Raw genomic sequence first — 21250 nt, forward strand, 5'->3', positions numbered from 1 at the left:
CGGAAGGGTCTTCATACAGTGTAGAAATCATCATACAGCATCCATGATCAAAATGCCTAGTGAGCTCCCTTTGCCTTAAGGATAAAATGTGCATTTATTTATGTGGCTTCCATGGCCATGCTTGATCTGTCTCCTGCATTTGCCCAGCGTCATCCACAGCTACTCTCTTCTGTCACAATCAGAGCTCTAGTTATACTGAATGTTTTCACCCTCTGTCTTACATCTGAGCCTTTGGATACACATTGGTACGGACAGCTGCCATCTTCCCCTTTCCTCACTCCTGCATCCCCCTCAATGTCTCTATATAATGGAATCTTTCACAGGAAGAGGACCCAAGGGCATCCTCTAGTTCCTCTCTCACAAGACATTTATTTTCTCACTTCTTTAAGATCTCTACTCCTGGACAATAAATCCTGTTATGGTGGGGATAATGTTTGCCGTGGTGTGTTGTACTCTCACCAGTGCCTGACACATAGTAGGCTCTTATAACAAGGGCTGGAATTGCTTATTACAACTCTACTGTATTACCTTTCACTTCATTGGTAATGGAAGTGCCAATATTCAGCTTGCCACAGAGCTATTTGGAATAAAGGCTACATCCTCAACCTCCCTTGCATCTAGGTGCAGAAAGCTGTTAAGTTCTGATCATGGGGAAATAAATGAAAGTGTTTTTGGAGTGTTTCCAGTAAATCGTCATCACAAACAATTGGCCAGTACTTTACCCCCACCCTCCTCCCCTCCCTTCCTCTCTCCTTCCTTTCTTTCTCCCCATACTTCATTTTTCAGTCTGAAACACAAGCCATGTTCAATATTTCAGAAAGAGCATTGCAATACTTAACATCTGGCATTGACCCATTGACCAGTTTTGGAAGATTTTAACTTGGACTGCTAAGGACAACAGTAGGGCCACGGTGGTAAAGACCCCTCCATCCCCTTGAGGAGGCTCCTTTGCCCAGGTCAAGCCCTGCCTTTATATCTTGACCCCTAAAATATTTCTACCTGACCCATTTTTTCCTTGAGACTCTAGGTTTCTTGCCATAAACTAGAATATGGAAAGTTTGGAATGTCCTGAACCCACCCCAAACAAGTCCATCTCATCTTGAGATGAAGAAGACTATAAATGGGTATTAACTAGAAAGTCTTGGACCTTAGAACACCTGATAGATGAAGACCAGAAAGAAGAAAATTCAGTATTGGGGCCACTAGTAATGAGGTAATAATTGGTATGATTTTTAATTGCCCTTAGTATCAGGAATAATAATGGTTACCATGCATTGAGTAACTTATACATGTCAGAGCGTATGCTGGTTTCTGGATATTCTTGATCTCCAGATCTTCATGTTATCCCTTTGAGGTTGGAATTAATATTCGCTGATATTTAACAGAAAATGCAGATTTAAGAATGAATTTGACCTGTGTGAGGTGTCACAATATTGAGAGGAGGCGGGGACCCACATAATGGGTATATGAATGGGTTGACCAAGTAGAAACTCTCAAAAAGGAGAGCGTTTGTGATGCCCAGACAACATTTCAAGGACCATTCTCAGGAGTCTCAAGTTCCAAGGGGCACTCTGACCCCATTTATATATCCATTTGTTCAACATATATTTCCTGAGAACTCTCTGAGTAGTGGGAACTATGAACACAGCCATTACACCTGACATAAATTTAATTCACATGAGTTCACAGTCGATACAGGAAAATGGGTACGTAGGCAGTATTAGGGTTCAAATGCTGTTGTAGAGAGTTACAGGTGCTTTGGGACTATGAAAGTAGTATCTTAAGTCAAGCTGGAGGATTTGGGAAATCATCTTGGAGGAGATGATATCTACCAGGAGACCCAAAGAACAAGGCAAGGTATGGATAAAGAAGTGGAGAAGAAGAAATCCTGCAAGGGCATAGGATAGAGGGAATTGGGGCATAGCTGCCGTCCGGCCAGGACACATTGGCGTAGATGTGCTGTTTGTTTGTAAGCCTGCACCTGCATTCACTGGTTAGTGCCTCTCTGGCTCTTGTTCTATTTGATAAATGCACCTGTTCTGTACTGGTGGCTAAATATTTTGAATGACGTGTGCAAGAGACAGCAAAGAAGAAATAGTGATAAAGACAAAAGTAGGGAGGAGATATTCCCACGGCCACGCCGTTAAAGATGTTTTCAGGAAGGACCAGAGTGGTTAAAAATTTGGTTCGCAGGAAGCAAGTGCAACAGTACTTAGAACCTAGAAGAGACAGCGGGTTTTGCCTACAGAAGAAATTTAGCGCTTTCATCCCCAACCCTCTGCCAAACTCCACGCAGTTCTCCCTTAGTTTTCTGCGATGACTCCTCCACGGGTTCAACTCGGAGCTCCCACAACCCAAGGTCAGGGTCAGCTTGCAGCTTTACCTATGGCCACTGCATCTCTCGGTCATTCCTCCAGGGCTCTTTGTGTTCTGAACCTTCTCCTGCATTCCTGACTTGAAGCCCTGCTGGCTCTGTCTTGAGGCTTCTTCCTATGAAGCCAGTCTTCAACCAGGAGCCACACGAGGGCCACCAGGACCAGGAAAACTAGGCCAATCCGAAGGAGATTCTGGGCATTGTGATCCCAGAGGACAGGATCTGGGGTCAGAAGAACAAGCGTGATCGCTCACAGGAACCTACCAAGACCACCTCACCCCATCTCTCGTCCTCTCTCCTTTCCCGATCTTATCTCCTTTAGCGCCTACAGCCCCCCGCTGCTGGCTTACCTTCCTGGAACTGGGTCTCTGTGGTTAACATGTAGGAGTCCCAGTGGCCTGCAGAGGATAAGGAAAGAGGAGACGTGAGGAAACGAGATGATGTGGCCTCTTCCATCCCAGGCTCTCCTACCCTTGGATATACTCCGTGACGTTCTATAGCTTTTCTAGGTCCACCCCTCGCACTCCAGGGCCCAGTGGCTTCATCTGGCAGGTGGAGTGGAAGAGGGAAAAGACATACTGCACAGCACAGGGAGCTCTACGTAACGCACTGGAGTGTCCTCAGTGGAGGGGATACAGGTATATGTATAGCTGATTCATTTTGCTGTGCAGTAGAAGCTAACGCAACATTGTAAGGCAACTATGCTCTGATAAAAATTAATTAAAAACAAAACAAAACAAAACAAAACAAAAGACAAACCAGAGGAAGAATTCAGCTCTAGGACTAATAAGCGTGTGTCTCCAGGCATATCTTCTGTGTGAGCCTCCGTTTCCTCATTAAGTCAATCACCATCCTTTCTTCTTTGTCCCACTAGTCACGTCATTCAGTCTTTTTTTTTTTAATTAATTAATTTATTTTTGGCTGTGTTGGGTCTTCGTTTCTGCGCGAGGGCTTTCTCTAGTTGCGGCGAGCAGGGGCCACTCTTCATTGCGGTGCGCGGGCCTCTCACTATCGCAGCCTCTTGTTGCGGAGCACGGGCTCCAGACGCGCAGGCTCAGTAGTTGTGGCTCACAGGCCTAGTTGCTCCGCGACATGTGAGATCTTCCCAGACCAGGGCTCAAACCCGTGTCCCCTGCGTTGGCAGGCAGATTCTCAACCACTGTGCCGCCAGGGAAGCCCATGTCATTCAGTCTTAACCAGACTTCTTCAAGGTCCTAAATGAGCCGCCCCAGCCCGCCACACCCCTACCATCCCCCCTGTGACATCATTTCCTGTCCACTGGCCTCCTGGCTGTTTTTTTATCACCCTGCCCATCTTTCTGCCTTAGGGCATAGGCCTAAGGACTAACGCCCTCAACTCTTTCAGCTCTTTTCTTTCTTTCTTTCTTTCTTTTTTTTTTAAGTCATTATTGAATTTGTTACAGTATTGCTTCTGTTTTATGTTTTGGTTTTTTGGCCACGAGGCAGGTGGGATCCTAGCTCCCCGGCCAGGGATTGAACCCGCATCCCTGCATTGGAAGGTGAAGTCTTAACCACTGGACCACCAGGGAAGTCCCTCAGCTCTTTGCTTGAAGCCTCCTTCTCTGTGAGGCCAGTATGGGCAACTCTGTTAAATGCTGCTACCTGCCCTCTTCCCCATCACCTTAATGCCATTCGTCCTACATTGTCTTTTTCCACACCATCATTTCCTCCTTGTGTGCTCTGTCATTGATTTATGTATCCTGACTTTGACGCACGGTCTGCCTTCTCCTGCTAGAATACGAGTGCCACACAAGCAAGGATCTTTGGTTGACTGATAGAACTGTAGTTCGTGGCATACGCTATGCACTCAAGGGACGTTTTGAACGAATGCCAGGTTTTTAGTGTCACTGGGAGGCTTTGAGTCCTTCCCCAAGTTTAGAAGTACGTGTTACTCACCGGAAGAGGTGTGTTCTGTGGGCGCAAAGGTGGTGTCCCCGGCATCTCCTGGCAATGGAGACAAGGAGAAAAATCAAGGGATCTGGTCTTCTCACTTGTTCTCTACACTCCGCCCCCCGCCCGCCATCTCTCTGGCGATATTCCTCATGAGCTATCAACTGGGCCTCTGGGAAATCGACGTGGATGAGGGCACTGGTGAAAAGTACCCTCTGTGCGTCTTCCCACCTGCCTCTTTGCTGCCTCTCTCATCATTATTTGGGGGTCAGTTAGGGATCCAGAAAGGACATGGGGTAAAATTGGGGGATGTCCTCACCTTCGACCAGGAGCTTCACAGGCTCGCTGGGGAAAGACCAGGTATGTTTGTTATAGGAGCCAAAACATCTGTATGTGCCTCTGTGAGCTGTGCTCACCGGGCCCATGGGGAACTCCGCCTGGATATTCCCATATCTGCGCTGTGGGCGGCTGGGTCTTCCCTCCTTGAGCAGAAAGAAGGTGCTTGTTGCTGTTTCTAGGCGGCAACGGAAGGTCACGTTCTCTCCTGAGGTCACCTCAGGTCTGGGTTGAACTGAGAGGGTGGGTGTGTCGTACAGTCCTGCGAGAGAAGGTGGCTGGTAGGTAAAGAACATAATTTCTTTTTTTTTTGGCCAGGCGGCACGTGGGATCTTAGTTCCCCGACCAGGGATTGAACTCACGCCCCCTGCGTTGGAAGTGCGGAGTCTTAACCACTGGACCGCCAGGGAAGTCCCGGTAGAGAGCATCTTTATTCTGCTTCCTATATCCCCCATCCCTCTTCTCCTTAGAACCAGGATATCGCTCCCCAGAATCTTGGTCTCTTCTGTTTCCTAGATGTGTCTCGGTCATGGACATACCCTCCCTGATCTCTCCCTTCACGACTGAGACAGTTGCTCCCCTAGCTTCCAGGAGTGTTAAGATGAATCTCTTTCTAATGATACAGATGAACTTATTCGCAAAGCAGAAATAGAGGCACAGATGTAGAGAACAAATGTATGGATACCAATGGTGGCTGGGATGAATTGGGAGATTGGGATTGACATATATACACTGTTGATACTATGTATGAAATAGATAACTAATGAGAACCTACTGTAGAGCACAGGGAACTCTACTCAGTGCTCTGTGGTGACCCAAATGGGAAGGAAATCCAAAAAAGAGGGGATATATGTATACGTATAGCTGATTCACTTTGCTGTACAGCAGAAACTAACACAACATTATAAAGCAACTATACTACAAGAAAAATTAATTTTAAAAAAGATGAATCTCTTTCTGGGAATTGCCCTACATCATTGGTCCTCAGCGTTTGGTCCTTGGGACCAAAACAACATCAGCATTGTCGGGAACCTTGTTAGAAATGCAAATTGCCAGGCTCTATCCCAGACCTACTGCGTCAGAAACTTAGGAGAAGAGCAACCATCTGTGTTTTTAAAACATTATTATCACTTTTAGTCATAGTAAAATATGCATAAATCTACCATCGTAAGTATTTTTAATTGTACATTTCTGTGGTATTAAGTACATCCACATCGTTGTACAACCATTATCACCATTAGTCTCCGGAACGCTTTTCATCTTGCATAACTGAAACTCTGTACACATAAAACACTAACTCTTCATTCCCCCTTTCCCCAGCCCCTGGCAACCACCATTCTACTTTCTGCCTCTGAATTTGAGTATTTTAAGTACCCCATGTAGATGGAAACGTACACTTATTGATCCTTTGATGACTGGTTTATTTCACTCAATATAATGTCCTCAAGTTCATCCATGTTGTATCGTGTGTTAGAATTTCCTTCCTTTTTAAGGCTGAATAATATTCAATTGTATGGATGGACCACATTTTCTTCATCCATTCATTCACTGATAGGCAAAGCATGTTTCTACCTTTTGGCTATTATGAATAATGCTTCCATGAACATGGGCTTACTGAAGTCGTCTGTGCTTCTACAAGCCCTACAGGTGATTTCTGATATCTACTTAAGTTTGAGAACCATATGCCTCCACTGAAGGGAACCATCTGACCCAAGATTACCCGGACTGCCAGTCACCTTAACCCCATTTACTTTGTCTTTTTTCCATACCACCATTTCGCCCTCACATGCAATGTAATTGCTTTGAATTTCCTGACTTTGACTCATGGTCTCTCTTCTGCTAGAATACAAGAACCACAAAAGCAAGGGTATTTGTCTGCAGTCTCCCTAAGAGTGGTTCTCAGCCAATCGCTGTTTGATACAGTGGGGGGTACAGAGCTTCTAGCCTCATTTCAAGACTATTCTGAAAGGCCACCCAGGTCCGGAGTCCCACATTCGCTCGGCCGAGGTCTCAGTTGAAGCTGCACCACAGACCAACTTCCCCTTCTGCCCGGCCTGTCCCCCTCACTCATCACAGGTGTGGTGTTTGAGGGCCCTCCACAGGAATGCCCTCTGTGCACGAATATCCATCTCAGAGCCTCTTTTCTGAAGAACCTAAGACAAATCTGCTTCTACGACATAGAGACAATTCTCTAAGGGTAATCCCTGTAGGAAATAATCACCCCTCTACGTTACCCTCAAGACAAATAGTAGTATCTGAGTGAGGCTTGGAAGAGAGTAAAGGAGATAACGAAGTGATGACCCTGCCCAGGAGTCAGGCTGAGCAACTGGCTCTACAGCTATGCAGGGGGACAGTTACCTGTTACCACCAGATCCAGAGGGTCACTGGGCTCTGACCAGAGCTCCCCACTTCGATAGAAGCACCTGTACTGCCCTGCAGTCTGTGAGGTCATGGACGGGATGGGGAACTTGACTCTGTTCACCATTCCAGGTGACTCTGGTCTCTTGAAGGCAGAAAGGCCTCCCTCAAAGTGCAGTTGGTACTCAACGGCCTCGTGAGTTCCTTGACACCAGATGATCACCAGCGTTCCTTTTGGAATCATGAAACTGGGTTTGGCCCAGATGACAGGTTTCGAGAGAGTCTCTGGAAAGGAATCAGAGGCTGGAGTTCCAGATAAAGCCCCTGCCCACCCTCCTTTCCACCCAGCTGCTGGTCTCAAGCCCTCCTGGCAAGCCAGAGCCCCTGCCCTCTCTTCCAGTTGTTGTCAGGTGGATACTTAGTCTCAACCCAGACTCTGGGGCTTTGAAGGAAGGACTCACGCTTCTGGGCGCTGGTCCTCTGGCTCAGAGACAGCCCTGGAAAACAGGAATAATGAGATATATTGCCCCATCCACACTAGACCCCTGAATTCCATCTCTCTTCCATGCAAGAACTCACCAAGAAAGAGAAGGGCAGCAAGTGTAGAAGGCATAGCTCAGGTTCTGCCTGGCTAATATGGAGAGCTGGGGGGAGACTGAGTCCAGCAGGCCAGGGAGATGCACAGGATGTGGTGAGTAAAGCCCAGCACCAATCACCACGGGACTTTCACACTGACTTCTTTATGAGAAGATTCAAAGGTCTCCCCCCACTCTGGCCATCGGGTATAAGGAAAGGAAATGGTCTCCAGGACACATCTGATGATATCTGTGGTTTCTAACCAGAACCTCTGAGAGTTGTCTGCCCGAACTGAAACTCATTTCTGGGTCAACTTCTACATTTTGAAATATGGACATTATGCCCAGGGAAGGCATAGGGTAGTGTGCAGAGCAAAAGCCTTAGAATCATTAAAAAAATAGGTGTTTAACTTTGGCTTCCCTGTGTACATTCATATGCTTGGATGTCAACTGGTTTCATCAGAATGGAATGATAATACTGCCTTCTTCAAAGAGTTGTTATAATGTTTCAGTAAGTAATATTTTTAAGCAAAAATATATTTTATTTGTTACATAATGACATTCCTTTAGTCTGTTATAAAGCAGAAATTAAATATTAAAATATTAAGTACTTAATATTAAAATATTGTCTGTTATAAAGCAGAAATTAAATATTAAAACATTAAGTACTTAATATTAAAATATTGTTTGTTATAAGGCAGAAATTAAATATTAGAATATTAAGTACATAATATTAAAATATTGTCTATTATAAAGCAGAAATTAAATATTAAAATATTAAGTACTTAATATTAAAATATTGTCTGTTATAAAGCAGAAATTCGATATTAAAATATTAGGTACTTTAAAATATTAAGTACTTAAATATTAAAATATTAAGTATTAATATTAAAATATTAAGTAGTATAATATTAATATATTAAGTACTTAATATATTTTAAATGCAAAATGTGTCCATTGTTCTTTTTTTAAGGGTCTAAATAATTTTAAATTAATTAATTACTTAATTGAAGTGTAGTTGATCAACAGTATTGTATTTGTTCCAGGTGAACAGCACGGTGATTCACTATTTTTGCAGATTATCCTCCATTATAAATTATTACAAGATAATGGCTATAATTCCCTGTGCTATATAGTATATTCTTGTTGCTTATCTATTTTATACATATTAGTTTGTATCTCTTAATCCCATACCCTTTATTTGTCCGGACCCCCTTCCCTCTCCCGTTTGGTAACCACAAGTTTATTTTCTATATCTGTGAGTCTGTTTCTGTTTTGCATATACATTCATTTGTATTATTTTTTAGAGTCTACATATAAGTGATATCATATCGTATTTGTCTTTCTCTGTCTGACTTATTTCACTAAGCATAATATTCTCTAGGTTCATCTATGTTGCTGCCAATGGTAGAATTTCATTCTATTTTATGGCTGAGTAATATTCCACTGTCTGTGTGTGTGTGCGTTTGTATCTATCACATATATCACATCTTCTTAATCCAGTCGTCTGTTGATGGACACTTGGGTTGCTTCTGTGTCCTGACTATTGTAAATAGTGTTGCTATGAACATTAGGATATATGTATCTTTTTGAATTAGTGCTTTCATTTGTTCCGGATGTATACCCAGGTGTGGAATTGCTGGATCATATGGTAGTTTTATTTTTAATTTTTTGAGGATCCTCCTTGCTGTTTTCCATAGTGCCTACACCAATTTACATTCCCACCAACAGTGTAGGAGGGTTCCCTTTTCTCCCCACCCTCTCCAGCATTTATTATGTGTAGACTCTTGGATGGTGGCCATTCTGACAGGTGTGAGGGGATATCTCAGTGTTGTTTTGATTTGCATCTCTCTGATAATTAGAGATGTTGAGCATCTTTTCATGTGCCTGTTGGCCATCTGTGTGTCGTCTGCCCTGTGTCTATGGGGCACCGGTAGGTGGTGTGGACCCTCGCCTGCTTGACTGCCAGGCCCTGCCTCGTGTGGTGGTTGCTTACCCACTGGTGGGTGGGCCCAGGTCCCAGGTCCCAGGGTGGCTTCCTGTGGGACCCCAGGGACCCTGGGGCTGGTGGTGTCCCACTGTGGATGGTTTCCTTTGCTGTGCAGAATCTTTTTAGTTTTATGTAGTCCCGCTTGTTTATTTTTGCTTTTGTTACCTGTGCTTTTGGTGTCATATCCAAAAAAATTATTGACAAGATCAATGTTGAGGTACATTTTTTCTTATGTTTTCTACTGGGAGTGTTAGTGTTTTGGGTTTTATGTTTAAGTCTTTTTTTAAAAAAATAAATTTATTTATTTATATATATAGTTTTTGGCTGCATTGGGTCTTCGTTACTGCATGCGGGCTTTCTCTAGTTGCGGCGAGCGGGGGGCTACTCTTCATTGTGGTGCGCAGGCTTCTCATTGCGTTGGCTTCTCTTGTTGAGGAGCATGGGCTCTAGATGCATGGGCTTCAGTAGTTGTGGCACGCAGGCTCAGTAGTTGTGGCCCACGGGCTTAGTTGCTCCACGGCATGCGGGATCTTCCCCGACCAGGGCTTGAACCTGTGTACCCTGCATTGGCAGGCGGATTCTTAACCACTGCGCCACCAGGGAAGTCCCTGTGTTTAAGTCTTTAACCCATTTTAAGTTAACTTTTATGTGTGGTGTAAAAAAGGGTCGAATTTCATTCTTTCACAGATGTTTTCTTCCGGTCTGTGGCTTTTCATTTCTCTTGATACTGTCTATCACAGGGTAGAATTTTAAAATTTTAATCAATCCCAGCTTATCGATTTTTCCTCTCATGTATCATGTCTTTGGTGTTGTGTCTAAAAAGGCATCACAAAACCCAAGAGCATCTATGTTTTTTTCTAAGAGTTTTGTAGTTTTCGTTTTACATTTAGGTCTGTGATCCATTTTGAGTTCACTTTTGTGAAGGGTGTAAGGTCTGTGTCTAGATTCATTTTTTTGCATGTGGATGTCCGGTTGTTCCAGCCCCATTTGTTGAAGAGAGTATCTTTGCTCCACTGTATTGCTCTTGTTTCTTTGTGAAAAATCAGTTGACTGTATTTATATGGGTCTATTTCTGAGCTATCTATTCCATTCTATTGATCTATTTGTCTATTTTTTGGTCAACGACACACTCTCTTCGTTATTTATAGTAATTCTTGAAGTTGGTATGGAAATGGGGGCAAGTGCTACCCTCGTATCACATAATAGTAATGATACTTTCCTCCTCTATTTTCTGCTACGGAGCTCACCAACTCAGAGTGGAACAGTTTATTCCAGCAGTGTGCAAAGATCTGAAGATAAAATCATCTTAAGAGGCAAGGTTTCTGGTAACCAGACTTGAAAAACATTTCCTATGTGTAGGCACTGTTTTGAGTGGCTGGCATCATTCATTCATTGAATTCTCATGATAACCTGATGAAGTTGACAGCATTTACTCCACCGTTTCCAGATAAGGAACTGAAGCACAAATAAGTTAAATAAATGCCATGTTTTATCCAGCTCATTAGAGGGGTTGGGTGATCATCTTAGGGGAATATGTTCTGAACCTGGAGTGTCTTCCCTGGACACCACATACTAAGGGCAATCATGCCATCCATTCTCCCTAAGTTTGTCTCTGGTTTCTCAGGTACTTCTCTGTATCTATTTAGTCCAGCCCCAGTTTTCACCTTAAGCTCACACCTGTGCTCCTAGGACTATCCCCGTATGCACACTATAAGCCCTGTTGGAGATGATGGATTTCAAGTCATGACTCAACCACTGAGGGTGTTACTAATAATTTAATCATTTTTGATACTTGAAGAAACTCAACTTGATTGAGATATAATTTACATACTATACAATTTACCATTTAAAGTGTAGAATTCAGTGGTTTTTATTATATTCACAGAGTTGCTCAACCATCATCATAATCTAATTTCAGAACTTTTTAATCACCCCCCGCCAAAAAAAATAAACCCCTCCAATACCCACTAGCACTCACTGCCCAATACCCCCTCACTCTCCCAGCTTTGGGCAACCACTAATCTACTTTCAGTTTCTAGACCACAAAGAACTTTTAAAAAATTGTGGCAAAACATACATAACACAAAATTTACCATTTTAACCATTTTTCAAAGTTTTTTTTATTATGGTAAAAAACCTCCACATACATGAAACTTACCGCCTTTACCATTTTTAAGTGTACAGCTCAGTGGCAACTAGGACATGTACATCATCATGCAATCATCACCACCACCCATCTCTAGAATTTTTTCATCTTCCCAAACTGAAACTCTGTATCCACATAATCATATCATTATCCAAATCATACCATTTCTGAGCCTCTGTTTGCTCGTGTGACATGACTGTCACATGAGTGATTGAATTAAAATTGATTCAATTAAAATTCACAGCGTTACAGTATGCTCGCTCATGTAAATGAAACGACCAGCATAATGCCTAACGTAGAACTGAAAGTCATGTATCTGGGAAAATAATCTAAAAAAGAGTGGATATCTGTATATGTATAACTGATTCACTTTGCTGTACAGCAGAAACTAGCACAACATTGTAAATCAACTATACTCCAATAAAAATTTAAAAAAAAAACCTTAAAGTCATGGATTATATAAACCGCTATACACCTTGCCCTTAAGCAAGGGGCTTATACTTAACTTAAATCAATCTAATACATAAACTGTCAAAGGCTAATGCACTCACCACTCAATGTCTGAAATAAAAAGGCGAAGCCGAATTTATTATTACTATAGTAAGGGAGAGTTATGCTGGCCAGACACAGTGTCTCTGAGCAGAGCCTACCGCTGACCCTATACAGGGTTTTTGGGAAATGTGGATTTTCAGGGGCTCTTCTGGTTTGAACGTTATCCGTGAAAGCATGTTTGTTCGAGGGAGTCTATTTTGATTGGCTGTCTCTCACCGGTGTGGTGACTGGAGTGAACCTGTTTCTGATTGGCTGACATTTAGAAGCAGGGAGCTGTCTGATTGGTGGAACGGTCAACGTGAGTGGCCATTGACGATGGGTTATAAACCCATTCTAGTGGCTACTTGTCATCGTGACTACAGAAAAATCAATCATTTTCCTAGGAGTGCAGGACCCTTTTATTCTCAGAACCCCTTTTCCAAACGAGGCCCTACCATAGACAAAACCACGTATGTGAAGCTGATCTTTTCCCTCTCTTGGAAACAAACTGCATTGCATTTCTCTGGTCGATTTGGATCTGATATAAAGACTCTCATTAGTCCTCCTCTGCAACTGTGGCACTTCCCTGTTGTTTATTTGGCTCAGTCACTAACACTTCCTTGTTTATCTGGCTCAGTCACTAACTTATTTATTCATGATCTCAATAAATATATCCAATACTTCATATTTTCTAGACCTCATGATGCATACTACAGAAAGATGAATCGATAGACTAAGTAGCTTAAAGTGCTGAGATGATCCAAAGGAGATGCTTGTTCGGCTGCTTTCACAAGTCTGTTTACTTTGCGTTGGAGGCATGAGACATTTTGAAGTGGGATAGTTTCATAAGAACAGGAGAGTCTTCTTAAGAGTCGGAAAAGCATGTGTTAACACACAAATGTAACTGTAGGGAAAGCTAGAAGCACAGTTATGTCGTGGAATATATGCTATGTTGAGTGGACAGTATTCATAATTAATTATTAGCATTCATAATTAATGGAATTCTAGGTGTTAAGGTCTTCTATCAGGAGGATGTAACGGTATTTGGTTTTGCTGATAAGTTCAAGACAAAATGAATGTATGAGCCAGAACTTCTGTGGAGGAGGGGTGAAAAACAGTCAGCAAGGAGAATTGAGAATGCTTTGCATTATTTTTTTTATCACAGGAAGAGTTAAGCAAAGATTATACTGATAATTTTTTTGAAAAATATTTATTTGGTTGCACCAGGTCTTAGTTGCAGCAGGTGCACTCCTTACTTGCAGCTTGCTGGCTCCTTAGTTGCACCACGTGGGGTCCTTAGTTGCGGCAGGCGGCCTCCTTAGCTGTGGCATGCAAACTCTTAGTTGCGGGATGCGTGTGGGATCTAGTTCCCTGACCAGGGATTGAACCTGGGCCCCCTGCATCGGGAGTGTGGAGTCTTATCCACTACCCCACCAGGGAAGTCCCTATACTGAGAATTTTATTACCAAAGTCTAGCAGGGTGGGCTGCAAATATATCAGATTCATATAAGAAAATACCATTTGATTGATTTTCAAAGGGATCCAAGCTTGTTAGTACCTCGTTCTCCCTTGTGTTCTCCACGTAGCTTTCCAGGACTCCACAAGTGCTGGCTCTTGTATTCAGTGCCTGGTGTCTACCTGGTGACCCTTTGGAGTTAGTCCAAAGGTCCATTCTGTCTGAGTTTTCTGTCTACTGCAGCTCAGTTCAGGCAAATCTTGCTGGTCTTCCTCGTGTGGAACCTGATGGCCAAGCCAATTTTCAGCCAGAATGGCCAAGAGAGCCACCAGGGGCAGCCCTGCCATGCCGATTCGAATCAAGTTCTCCGTCGTGTAATCTTGGTTTGCGGTATCTAGAGACATAATTAGAAGAGATGAATGATCACTGGTCATGTTGCCTTCCGTCCCATCCCAAGAGCCCTGGAAAGGGAGCTCGTTTCCCTATTTGTGGTCTCACTGGGACCCCCTCCTCCACACGTGCATGCATTCATGAGCACCGTACTTCATATTAAACGTAGGTCCAAGGGTGTGATTCCCTGGGGAGTCTTGTAAAAGGGGGAGGAGGTGAGTATGGGCATGCTGTGTTTGCTTTTCATTCCCTCCTCACGTGGCAGTGTCACTGACTGTCTAATCATATCCCTGCAACATCTTCATGGATCCAGAGCCTGAAAGTCTCTCCTCTATGTCATCTTCACCCCACATAACAATGTATGTTCCTTTCTCATACATGACAAAGGGTACAGGATGGCTGGTATCTGGGAAGCAAGTAGGAGAAACATTTCAGATAAGCTTAGGGAAAATTTGGGACTTCCCTGGCCATCCAGGGGGTAAGACTCTGTGCTTCCACTGTAGGGGACACGGGTTCGATCCCTGCTCAGGGAACCAGGATCCCGCATGCCATGCCACCGAAGAAACAAAAAACAAAAACAAAACAAAACAAAAAAACAGAACGCAAAAACTTAGGGAAAATTTATCTCCACTATTGTGTGACCTTTCACTAGACATTTCTTTTCACTGAAACTTTAAAAAGATTTCTCCATTTGTTTTATGGACTTCATGGGCCTCTATTCCTCTCAAGGATGTAATAAAATACTGTGAAATTACGATGCTCAGAAATCCTAGTAACTCTCTCCTGTTAAAATACAGAAATCAATTCCAAGTGGATTTGGAATTCCTAATTGCAAAGTGCAAAATGTTTCAAGTGTGAGAAGATAATACAGAAGAGGACCACCTTGATGTCGGATAGGAGGTGATTTCTAAAACAAGATACATTGATTATCTACTCTAAAGGAAAAAGCTAATAAATTCACCCCTCCTCCACTGTTGCCCAATTGTCCCTGCAACATTCATTGAAAAGACCATTCTGTCTGTATGATCTTACAGTGCCATGACTATCATATTTGCTTAGCTTGTAGAATGACTGGACAAGGTACATAAGAGAGACAAATGTGGTCATCCCACTCAGCAATCAGCAGTTGCTTTCCTCTGCTATAACTCTTTGTTTTCTCCCTCTGGGCAGAGTGATGCGTGCAAACAATATAAAAATGAAATTCTTTTTTCTTTTTTTTTTTTTTTTTTTGACCATGCCGCGTGGCTTGTGGGATCTTAGTTACCCAGCCAGGGATTGAACCCGGGCCCATGGCAGTGAAAGCCCCAAGTCTTAACCACTGGACCACTAGTGAATTCCCAAAAATGAAGCTCTTGATAGAGGTGTTTTTTTTTTTTTTTTTGGCTGCACAGCACGGCTTGTGGGATCTGGTTTCCCGACTAGGGATGGAACCCGTGCCCTCTGCAGTGGAAGCAACGAGTCTTAACCACTGGACCGCCAGGGGAGTCCTTTGATAGACTTTTTTTAGAGTCCTCCTCAGTCACCCACTCTGAGTGGATTCTAGTATTATAGGTTAGTTTCAGGATTCTCAGCTGCAACTAAGCATGTGAAAAAGGAAGTGGATTCGTCAAAGGTTGTGTCTGGCATCTCCTATCTCAACAACACCCCTTAATGTGACTCCAAACGTTGGCCTCTCCTTTCTCATCAGGCCACGTGTTTTCAAAGGACACTGGAGAACTCAAGGAGAGGATGTGAAAGTCAAATGTGATGTGGGTCAGAAGTGCTTCTTCTCTCTCTCTCTCATTTTTTAAAATATTTATTTTATATTGGAGTACATTTGATTAATAATGTTGTGTTAGTTTCAGGTGTACAGCAGAGTGATTCAGTTATACATATACATGTATCTATTCTTTTCAAATTCTTTTCCCATTTAAGTTGTTACATAGTATTGAGCAGAGTTCTCTGTGCTGTACAGTAGGTCCTTGTTGGTTATTCATTTTAAATATAGCAGTGTGTACCTGTCAATCCCAAACTCCCTAACTATCCCCCCCTCCACCCTTACCCCCTGGTAACCATAAGTTCGTTCTCTAAGTCTGTGAGTCTGTTTCTGTTTCGTAAATAAGTTCATTTGTGTCATTTTTTTTTAAAAAAGATCCCGCATATAAGCGATATCATACGATATTTCTCTTTCTCTGTCTGACTTACTTCACTCAGTATGACAATCTCTAGGTCCATCCATGTTGCTGCAAATAGCATTATTTCATTCTTTTTTATGGCTGAGTAATATTCCATTGTATATATATACCACATCTTCTGCTGGAGAGGGTGTGGAGAGAGGGGAACCCTCCTACACTGTTGGTGGGAATGTAAATTGGTGCAGCCACTGTGGAGAACAGTGTGGAGGTTCCTTAAAAAACTAAAAATAGAGCTACCATATGATCCTTCAATCCCACTCCTGGACATATATCTGGAGAAAGACATGGTCCGAAAGGATACATGCACCTACCCCGGTGTTCATTGCAGTGCTTTTACAATAGCCAAGACATGGAAGCGACCTAAATGTCCATCCACAGAAGAATGGATAGAGAAGTGCTTCTTCTCTCTTTGTGGTCCTCTGAGTAGTGACTCTCTGCTGCCCCCCAGTGTTCTTTCTCAGTGCATCTCTTTGTATTCCTGCCTGACGCCAAGGCCCTGGGTAGCCAGCCAGAGCCCTGAGGAGGAGGACATACGTCTGGGCGGGGGTGCACTTACCTGTGACCACAAGCTCCAGGGCGTCACTGGGGGCTGACCAAACATAAGGGCTGCCACTGTACCAACTGTAGCATGTGTAGATCCCTGAGAAGCTGAGGTTCACAGGACCCAGAATGAAGTCACCCCAGCGTCCCCCATTTTGGTGCTGGGACAGAACGGCCCTTCCATCCTTGCTCAGTGAAAATCCATTGAACGAGATGTGTGCTGAGCTGCACCGGAGGGAAACACTCTCTCCTGGCATCACCACAAGGCACCCGTCAGTGGAGAGGGAGGGTTTGTCATACAAGCCTAAAAGAGCAGAGAGTGAGCTGTTAGCAAGATTTTGTGTCATTCCCCTGTATCCCCGCCACTCATGTTGGATCCATGCTAAGAGAAGCGAAGAAGCTGACATTTCCTGCTGCAATGGAATGGGAGGTGGTAACATCCCATTTCACTACTACAGGATCTATACTCTGTCCCCAGTTACTGTAGATAGAGCTGAGCAAACAAGCAGATGAGATGCCATCTTCGAGAGATAGCGAGCTAGTCTCTAAAGCCAGAAGTGCCACACGATTCTGTTCCCAGTTGCAATGTGTGGGTTTCTCCCCACACCGCCGAGCAATTCTGAGACCCCAGCTGGGCATCCCACAAGTCAACTCAATTCTGACCCTCTCTCCCTGGCAATAACGGCAGATCCCCCAGGTTTAGGGCTCCAGGTTAAGAGCTCAGTCCTACAAGACCGCCCCCACTTCAGATGCCAATCAGAAATCTAGGTTGTCACCTGTGCTTCTGACTCAATGGCTATAAATCAGAAGTTCCCAGGACCCAGTTCTTGGGTTCAATTTATTTGCTAGGGTGGCTTACAGAACTCAGGAAAGCAGTTTACTTACTAGATTTCTGGTTTATTATGAAAGCATGTGTCAGGAACAGCCAGATGGAAGAGATGCATAGGGCTTCATTACACAGGCAAGACTGATTAAGTCATTGGCCATTGGTGATTGATTCAACCTCCAGCCTCTCTGCCCTCCCTGGAGGTCAGGTGAGAGGTGGGTGGGGCTGAAAGTTGCAACTCTCCCATGACTTGGTTAGTTCCCCTGGCAACCAGCCCCCATCCTTAGGTGCTTTCCAAAAGTCACCTCATTAACATAAACTCAGGTGTGGTTGAAAGGGATTTCTTATGAAAATGAAGACACCTTTATTGCTCATCGCTCAGGGAATCCCAAGGGTTTGGGGAGCTCTGTGCCAGGAACGAGGATGAAGACCAAATATATGTTTCTTATTGTAAGTCACAATGTCACAAGCCATATGTTGGGGAAGAGAGGGAATGGTATCCAGAGAGTTTGAGGAGCTATGGCGGGGGCTGAAGGATATTCTTTTTATTCTTTGTATAAAAAGAATAGGTAGGGGGCTTCCCTGGTGGCGCAGTGGTTGAGAATCTGCTTGCCAGTGCAGGGGACACGGGTTCGAGCCCTGGTCTGGGAAGATCCCACGTGCCGCGGAGCAACTGGGCCCGTGAGCCGCAACTACTGAGCCTGCGCGTCTGGAGCCTGTGCTCCGCAACAAGAGAGGCCGCGATAGTGAGAGGCCCGCGCACCGCGATGAAGAGTGGCCCCCGCTTGCCGCAACTGGAGAAAGCCCTCGCGCGGAAACGAAGACCCAACACAGCCAAAAATAAATAAATAAATAAATAATAAAAAGAATACGGGCTTCCCTGGTGGCGCAGTGGGTGAGAATCTGCCTGCCAGTGCAGGGGACACGGGTTTGAGCCCTGGTCTGGGAAGATCCCACATGCCGCGGAGCAACTGGGCCCGTGAGCCACAATTACTGAGCCTGTGCGTCTGGAGCCTGTGCTCCGCAACAAGAGAGGCCGCGATAGTGAGAGGCCCGCGCACCGCGATGAAGAGTGGCCCCCACTTGCCACAACCAGAGAAAGCCCTCGCACAGAAACGAAGACCCAACACAGCCATAAATAAATAAATTAATTAAAAAAAAATGTTTCCTCATTTAAAAAAAAAAAAAAAAGAATAGGTAGAAGAACCTGGAAATTCAGGGTGCAACCTTCTAGAAACACAGGGTTAGGCCACCCTGAGGACAGAGCTTCAAACTGAGGGCTGGACGCATGCAGCAGGAGTGTAACTCCCCACTCCTTAGGTATGAGCTGTGTGTAGTGATTTCCTTCCAGATGGAAAGGGAGGGTGGGAGGAAGAGTCATGTTACAGCGGAGAAACCTGACAAACACTGTCTCAGCCAGGCATGCGAGCTCAACATCAACAGCCATATTCATTGGTATAGTACATACGCTTACTGTGATATGATTAAAAATGGCACTGGGCCTTGGTGGTCTTCACCGTGATCCATAGCCCCTGTCTTATCATGAGTGAAACATCAGACAACTTCCGATAGTTGGGCATCCTGCAAAATACCAGAGCGGCACCCCTCAAAACTGTCGAGGTCATCGAAGGCAAGGAAAGTCTGAGAAACTTCCACAGCCAAGAGGAAACTAAAGAGACATGACAACTAAATGCAATGTGGGATGGGATCCCAGAATAGATGAAGGATGTTGGGTAGACACTAAGGAAATCTCAACGAACTTTGGCTCATTATAATGTATCAATATTGGTTCATTAATGGTAAGGGGTGTATCATACTAAAGGAAGGTATTCGCAACTGGGTGCTGGGTATATGGGAACGCTCTGTTGTATCTCCTCCATTTCCCTGGAAATCTGAAACTGTTCTAAAAATAGCATCTCTGAAAAAATAAGAAAGGAAAAAGACCTGAGGGTCAGAGACCGTGGACGTGGCCTCACCTGTCACCACCAGCTCCAGGGCTTCACTGCGCACTGACCAGCGGTGCTGTTTCATGTATTGGCACTGATATCGTCCTGCAGTATTTGTATCCATGCGTTTAATGACAAACTCAGCCGTCTTCTGAAATCCCAATTTCTTGTCCACCACTTTGTATGTGGAGTTTCCCAGGATCTCCAGTTGGTACTGGTAAGACTCAGGAGTTCCCCCGCACAGGATCTTCACAGACTCATTCCAGGGAATCAGAGAACCGGGCGTGGCAGATATGGTAGGACTGGGAAGATTCCCTAGAAGAAAATAGAGCCCAGACTCAGGTGGCCTGCCATGGAGAAACCGTTACTTCTTTCTTTCACTATGGGGGGAACAAATAAATTAAGGTGTGATGCATTTATATTTCCTGCCTTTAAAATATTTTCTTAGTATTTTCTAATTGTGGTAAAATAAAATGTGTTACATAAACGTAAAATTTACTATTTAAACCATTTTTTTGGCAAGGGAGGGGGAAGCTGGGGCGAAGTGGGAGTAGCATTGACACATATACACCACCAAATGTAAAATAGATAGCTAGTGGGAAGCAGCAGTAAACCAATTTTAAGTGCACAGCTCAGTGGCATTAATTACGCTCACCATATCGTGCAACCATCACGACCATCTATTTTCAGGACTTTTTCATGATTTCAAACAAAAACCCTACAACCATTAAGCAGCAACTCTCCACTCTCTCTTTCCTTAGGCCCTGGTCACTTCTAATTGACTTTCTGTCTCTATGAATTTCCCTATCCTACGTACCTTGTGTCAGTGGAATAACACAATATTTGTCTTTCTGTGTCTGCCATATTTTACTTCGTGTAGTGTCATCAAGATCCATCCATGTTGTAGCCCATGTCAGAATATCTTTCCTTTTTATGGCTGAATAATATTCCACTGTTTGTATAGACCACATTTTATTTATACATTCATGTCAATGGCTATTTGGGTTGTTTCCACCTTCTGGCTATTGTGAATAATGTTGCTATGAACATGGGTGTATAAATATCTTGTTAGAATCCCTGCTTTCCATTTCTTTTGTTATATATATGCAAGTGGAATTGCTGGATTGGATATTTAGTTTTTAAGAACTGAAGGATTTTTTGAGGAACTGAATTCCTTCCTTTTTATATATATTTTTTATTCAGGTGAAATTTACATAACGTAAAATTAACCACTTTTAACGTATGCAATTCAGTGGCGTTTAGTACATTCACAGCGTCGTGCAATCATCACCTCTGTCTAGTTCCATTTTCATTGCCCCGCAAAGGAGACCCCATACACGTTAATCCTACCCTCTCTGCAGCCCCTAGCAACCGCTAGTCTGCCAGCAGTTTGCTTGGTGTTTGGTCGCCGTGGTAATCCTTATGAACATGCAGTTCTGTGCTTCACTCTAACGTGAGGGTGCTGAAGCTTGGAGAAACCGTGCCCATTGCTCAAGACCACAAACTGAAGAGTGGTGCAATCTGGTTTGGAAACTAGGACTATCTCACTCCAGCTTCTCTGCTCTTTCCTCTGCAGATGGGGGAGAGCTCTCTCTCCTGCAGCAGTTAGAGAATGCAGTGTGGGGGACAGCCAACAAGTGTGTGACGGATATGATGATTAGTTCTGTGAGAGAGGGCGGGAAGGCTGGGACTTGGAAA

General features: G+C 43.9%; 2 protein-coding genes across 2 annotated transcripts in view; both read right to left on the reverse strand.

Moving 5' to 3' along the window:
- Window positions 1-7591, reverse strand: LOC309649624 (natural cytotoxicity triggering receptor 1-like; the record flags this gene model as incomplete). The annotated part of the gene is made up of 6 exons (XM_082439782.1): window positions 1-2596; window positions 2725-2772; window positions 4291-4338; window positions 4604-4882; window positions 6979-7371; window positions 7558-7591. 6 exons carry the CDS (start codon window positions 7589-7591, stop codon window positions 2406-2408), a joined length of 993 nt encoding a protein of 330 aa, XP_082295908.1. The 3' UTR covers window positions 1-2405.
- LOC309648317 (immunoglobulin alpha Fc receptor-like) overlaps window positions 7291-21250 on the reverse strand; it is a 22576-nt gene continuing 8616 nt past the window's right edge. The window contains exons 3-5 of the mRNA XM_082436821.1: window positions 19583-19867; window positions 16797-17084; window positions 7291-14070 (exon numbers count right to left, since the gene is read on the reverse strand). Of these exons, the coding sequence (XP_082292947.1) occupies window positions 13841-14070; window positions 16797-17084; window positions 19583-19867 (803 nt within the window). The 3' untranslated portion in view covers window positions 7291-13840. The remainder of the gene's footprint in view (window positions 14071-16796; window positions 17085-19582; window positions 19868-21250) is intronic.

This window comes from Balaenoptera physalus (genome assembly GCF_965194825.1).
Source record: "Balaenoptera physalus genome assembly, chromosome: 19".
Taxonomy (NCBI): Eukaryota; Metazoa; Chordata; class Mammalia; order Artiodactyla; family Balaenopteridae; genus Balaenoptera; species Balaenoptera physalus.